The sequence below is a fragment of the Sus scrofa genome, chromosome 6, assembly GCF_054392235.1.
Source record: "Sus scrofa isolate SSC_HxYL_T2T_F1_AM1 chromosome 6, Sscrofa_HxYL_maternal_Yorkshire_Landrace_v2.0, whole genome shotgun sequence".
Classification (NCBI taxonomy): domain Eukaryota; kingdom Metazoa; phylum Chordata; class Mammalia; order Artiodactyla; family Suidae; genus Sus; species Sus scrofa.
In genome coordinates this window covers 48157824-48163823 of record NC_139388.1, presented here as the reverse complement: position 1 = coordinate 48163823, position 6000 = coordinate 48157824, and the positions used below count along the sequence as shown (strand labels likewise).

The 6000-nt window shown below is 40.4% G+C and overlaps 1 protein-coding gene across 3 annotated transcripts in view; it reads right to left on the bottom strand.

Annotated features, from left to right (window-relative positions):
• Positions 1-2483: 2483 nt before the first annotated feature.
• Positions 2484-6000, bottom strand: part of UBA2 (ubiquitin like modifier activating enzyme 2) — a 37981-nt gene continuing 34464 nt past the window's right edge. For all 3 annotated transcript variants that reach the window (XM_084960427.1, XM_084960426.1, XM_084960428.1), the window contains 2 exons: positions 5176-5312; positions 2484-3342 (listed from right to left, as the gene is read on the bottom strand). In XM_084960427.1, coding sequence (XP_084816553.1) covers positions 3161-3342; positions 5176-5312 — 319 coding nt within the window. In that variant the 3' untranslated portion in view covers positions 2484-3160. The remainder of the gene's footprint in view (positions 3343-5175; positions 5313-6000) is intronic.

Below are 6000 nucleotides of genomic sequence, written 5' to 3'. Positions count from 1 at the left end.
CTACAAGATCATCATCATAGCTAAGAAAAATACCATTATCTTTTTTTTTTTTTTTTTTTTTTTTTGTCTTTTTACCATTTCTAGGGCCCTTCCCATGACATATGGAGGTTCCCAGGCAAGGGTAGGGGTCCAATCGGAGCTGTAGCCACCAGCCTACTCCAGAGCCACAGCAACTCAGGATCTGAGCCGTGTCTGCAACCTACACCACAGCTCACGGCAACACTGGATCCTTAACCCACTGAGCAAGACCAGGGAACGAACCCACAACCTCATGGTTCCTTGTTGGAATCGTTAACCACTGAGTCACAATGGGAACTCCTCCATTATCGTCTAATTTATTCCATTACCAAATTTCCAACTGTTCCAGGCATTGTTGTATAGTCACTTTTTCACACTTGAGTTCTACAATGTCATGCATTCTGTACTTGTCCAATTATTTCTTCTTAATGTTTAACTTGTTCCTCTCTCCCTTCTACTTCTTGTCAGGTGGAAATCGAGATGCTAGGTTAGACTCAAGCTCACTTTTTTTTTTAATGCAGGGGGGCAGTGGTGCAGTATTCTTCACATCGTCATCTCATCAGGAAGCACATACCAGGCTGTCCCACTAGCGTTGCTCGGATTGATCACTTGATTACAGTGATGACTGCTAAGTCCATTGCCAAGATTGAGTTTTTCTCTTTTGCAAGTTTTTCTGTACAGCAACATTGGAGTCCTCAGCAAAGACTCTGTTCCTCGGTAGTCTTTTACTAAAGGTTTTGGCATCCACTGATGACCTCTGCCTGATCAGTTACTCGTTAATGGTTCAGGCTCTATGTTAAAACACTGAATCCTTTCAAGGTACGTGCCAAGTATGAAGATTGATCTTTGGATTCTCCAGGTAAACTCCAGTTGCCAGACTGTTCCCAATGAGACTGGTAGTTTGTCAGACGAGATTTCAGGCTGGAGCTGCTGGGGAAACACCTTTGAAGAGCCCAGCTTCCAGCCACCACCATCACCCTGCCCCTTGAGAAGACTCATGTGAGAAAACGGTGAATGCAAGACCAGATCTAAAACATCTCTATGTTCCAGGGACAAGGAGACAGCTTGAATCTTAGTCTGGTTGAAGAAGACCCCTTGTGGTAAGAACTGCTTTGTTGATTTTAAAACCCAGATTTTATAAATACAGATAAAAGATGGTTTTATTATTTATTTATTTATTTAGTTAGTTTTTTTAGAGCTGCACCTGCAGCATATGGAGATTCCCTGGCTAAAGGTTGAATTGGAGCTGTAGCTGCCAGCCTGCATTACAGTCACAGCAACCCCAGATCCAAGCCATGTCTGTGACCTATACCACAGCTCACGGCAACACTGGATCCTTAACCCACTGAGCAAGGCCAGGGATCGAACCCATATGCTCATGGATACCAGTCAGGTTCGTTACCTCTGAGTCATGATGGGAACTCCAAAATAGGTAAAAGATGGACAGAAACTGTTGGAAAAAGTAGTAAGAGTTGTTGCAAGATAAAAACCACTGGTCTGCCAAGACAAAAGCATACTCCTGCACATCAAACTGGCACTTAATACCCATGCATTCAAATGCAAAAGAAAAAAAAAAATACACATGCCAGAAACACATTGTTGACAATTATGTCAGAAAAGGCAGGTAAAGGATGAGGTTTTAAAGAATGGGGAGATTTTCAAAATTTAAATTTTCTGGAAATCTCTTCAGAATTCAAAATTTCAGAAGTTCCCATTGTGGTACAGTAGAAATGAATCTGACTAGGAACCATGAGGTTGTGGGTTCGATCCCTGGCCTCGCTCAGTGGGTTAAAGATCTGACATTACCGTGAGCTGTGGTGCAGGCTGCAGATGCAGCTTAGATCCTGCGTTGCTGTAGCTGTGGCATAGGCCAGCAGTTGTAGATCCGAATGGACCCCTAGCCTGGGAACCACCATATACCCTAAAATGCAAAAAAAAAAAAAAAAAAAAAAAAAAAGAATTCAAGATTTCAAAATAGCAGATGACTATCAGTGATCAACCAGTCAATCAAAACTTACTTCTGAGAGGTGGTATTCCAGGAGAGTTCGTTTTTATCTGTTACACAGTTCTGTGATTTTGAAAATTTTTTCTAGAGGAAAATGAAACCTGAAAAATCTAAAGGCAAAGTGAACCTCACAGGCTTCAAGCTGTGTGTGGGGATCTAGCTTGCTCGTGGTCGCGGATCAGAAGGCTGGGAGCCAGTTCATCCTGGCGGCATCAAGCAGCACACTCCTGAGGGCTGAGTCTTGCTCAGCATTATTTGTTGAAGGCTTTGATTACATGCTGAATTTATATATTTTAATTTATTTATTTAGGTCTTTTTCCTAAGGCCGCAGTGGAGATCTTTCAACCGTCACATCCATTTCTCAGTTAATTTTCTAAAAGGAAAGAATTTAGCATGCCTGCAGTATAAAGAATGTGCAAACCTAGTAAAGCAACAGAAACACGAACTGTACAGGCATGTATAACAAGTATGCAGATGCCATTTATTTGGTCCAGGAGTACAGTATAATCGTATTTGAGTTTTACAAAACATCAAATATAAATAACCTGAAACTGTAACAATACACAAAATTGGCTTCTTACAGACATACCAGGCAGTACAAGCTGAAAACTTGAGTAAATTAACAATTGTTTTACATTAATATACATAGTGCCAAGTTAACATTTAAAAACAAGTTTCAATGCATAGCACTTAATACTTCTTTGAATTTGTTTCAGTCAGTTAAGAGTATGAAAATGGTTAGATCTAGGCTAAAAATAATTCTTCTTCTAACCAAAAATAAAGGCATAATATTTATAACCAGGTATCAACTTTACTAAACCACAATATTTTAAAACTGTTAAATGATACCTAAAGGTATTTACATTAAAAAGGCAACATGCACTGTGTTGTTTCATCTCATGACTGGTTATGCACACACTTTGTTCAAAGGGTTTTAAAACTATATTCCTACTTTCAATACAGCATACTGCAATGTTTCTAATAGTTCTAGCAAAATGAATGCTTTCAAAGGGAGCAGAATCATCTTTAAGTCACTGGTGTCAAATTTTTCCCTTTGGAACAAAGGACATAACAATGAACCTGGTTCTGCCCAGAAGGCCTAATGCGGACAAGGGTTCTGTTCAGAGGCATTTCTGTTCAATCTAATGCTATAACGTCGTCGAGTTCTTCTGTCTGTTCTATGCGTGACCTTTTTGCACTGACGTTCTCTTTCTCCTCTAATTTCCTCTTGCGACTTCTTTCTTCTTCACTGATGTCAGCATTATTTGAGGGACCTTCTTCATCTGAATCAACTATGAGCACATCATCTTGCTCTTGTGCTTATTTCAGAAAAAAAGACAAAAAAATGGTTAAAAGTATGGAGGTTACCAGCAGCTAAGATTTTTATGTAAGTGAAAAGCTAACTCTTCTAATACATCAAACTTTAGAATGGCTACCCTTAGGGAGCCTTTGCTTTATGTATTACATTAAACAGGCACCTATTTCTTTTCTAATCAAAACAAAAAATTGCAACAAGCATCGTGTAACTCAAAGGAATTATTACAATTCCTTTCTACTTCTCCAACAAAAAAGGAGTGGGTGCGTATCCTAATATTTGTAGCAGTGGTAGTAAAAATAAAAAACAACAATAACAACAACATATACATAGCACTTACAATGTGCCAGGAACTGTTCTGAGCACTTTGCATATAACAACTCATTTAATCATCACAACCACCCTATAAAGAAGATAATATTATTATCCATTTTCCAGAAAAGGAAACTGAGGTACAGAGACTTGCCCAAGGTCACACAGTAGAAGATAGGTCAGGATTCAAACCCACAGAGTGGGGCTCTACAGTATAGGCTGTTAACATTAAACTACAGCTGCATTTTGGGTCTCCCCCCCGTACTCCCCTAAATCAGAGGCAGAGTACCTACCTTCCACATTGCTATAGTCTCCAATCCTACCCACAGCAGTGGATCAATAAATGCACATTTTTTGTTTTCGGCTGCACATGCGACACGCAGACATTCCCAGGCCAGGAATCGAACCCCTGCTACAGTAGTGACCCAAGTCATAGCAGTGACAACACCAGATCCTTAACCCACTGAGCCACATGGGAACTCCTGATAAATGCACATTTCAAATTACGATTTTTTTTTGTCTTTTTAGGGCCGCACAGCAGCATACGGAGGTTCCCAGGCTAGGGGTTGAATCGGAGCTAGAGCCCCTGGCCTACACCACAGCCACAGTAATGTCAGATCCGTGCCACGTCTGAGACCTACACCACAGCTCACGGCAACAATGGATCCTTAACCCACTGAGTGAGCCCAAGGATTGAACCTGTGTCCTCATTTCTGCTGAGCCATGACAGAACTCCTCAAATTATGATTTTTGAAAATCTTCCAGTCCTTTCCTCAAAGGACAATGATAAATTTTCTATTTTCAGAGGGGAGAAAATATCATGAACCCATGGCCCACACACTCTAGTCTCAAAGTCTATCTTTAAAACTCAGAGAAAATCTGAACCAAAGAAACACCACATTCCAAAGAACACCAAACACAGGGTCAAAAAATAAAAACAGAGAAGTAAAAAACTGCTTTTAGTTTCTGGATATTAAACAATGTAGAGGTATGCGTGTGTTTGGGTTTGGGGTGAGGGTGGCTGGTAGTACACATTCACATGAGAGCATGATAGAGCACCAACACTGAAAACCCAGGGCTTCTGATGCACCTCAGCAAAGTCATATTAGTTCTGAGAAAACTGTGAAATGCTAAAAGGCTATACTTACCTACCAAGAATCTGCTCACTCCAAACAGATGCATTGATTCACTGCCCCTTTATAAGCAGGCATATAAAATCCAAAGCTACTACTACTACTAAGAATGAACTATCTTTACATACTAGGGAAGCTGACATTTCTAGCTGTAAAAATGAACAACAACAACAAAAACCTGTCTATTTTCCATAAAAATTTTACCCAGTCTTAAGTCTCCATGGTTTATACATTCAAAGTTCCATTAAAACAATAATGCCTAATCAACACACCCTTTTAGTAGTCCTGTGGATTTCTATTTTATGGTTAATGTTGATAAAATGATCAGCTTGTTTCTAAACAGTCCGGCTTGGTGGGTAATTAACAACCTGCTGGCTGGGGCTGTGACTCACCTGTGGATGTGGAAGGCTGAGCTCCGTCATCACTGCCATTGGTTATGCTTTTGGCAGCATCTTCAGTTTGTTTGGGCCCCACTTTTTCTGGGGCATCACCAACAACTTCAAATTCAACATCCTTTCCTAGGTCTTCGCTGTAAGAGAAGAATGCACTATAAAACTGGACCACACCTACGACTACCTATAAACTACTCACAAAAAAGCAAAGGTGTACCGGAGAGAAACTGTCCTCAAAGCTCAAGAAAAGTATACTGCGCACACACCAAATATTTGGATTCTGATTTTCAAAGAGTTAAAGAAACTGTACATAACGGATTTTTTATGGTAATTCAAAACTAATTCAAATGGTCAATACCACTGCAAATTCAATTCAGGGAGAGGGTTTGGTTTTGTCTTTTTAGGGCGTTACCCATGGCAGTTCCCAGGCTAGGGTCCAATCAGAGCTATAGCTGCTGGCCTACACCACAGCCACAGCCACACCAGATCCGAGCTGAGTCCACAACCTACACCACAGCTCACAGCAATGCCGGATCCTTAACCCTCTGCGAGGCCAGGGATTGAACCCACATCCTCATGGATGCTAGTCGGATTCGTTTCTGCTGAGCTATGACAGGAACTCCAGGGAGAGGGTTTTTTTAAAAATGTTAAATAACTTTAATTGCTAAAGCAGAAAACTTGAGTCCAAAACAGTGAGGCCCAATGTAACCTTTAGGCATTATTTCTTCAGCTACTATATGAGATGATTCTATACCCTCTACTCAGATCATGAGTATATACAACATAATAATTCTCCAAACAACTAAAATCATGAGTCATGAGTCA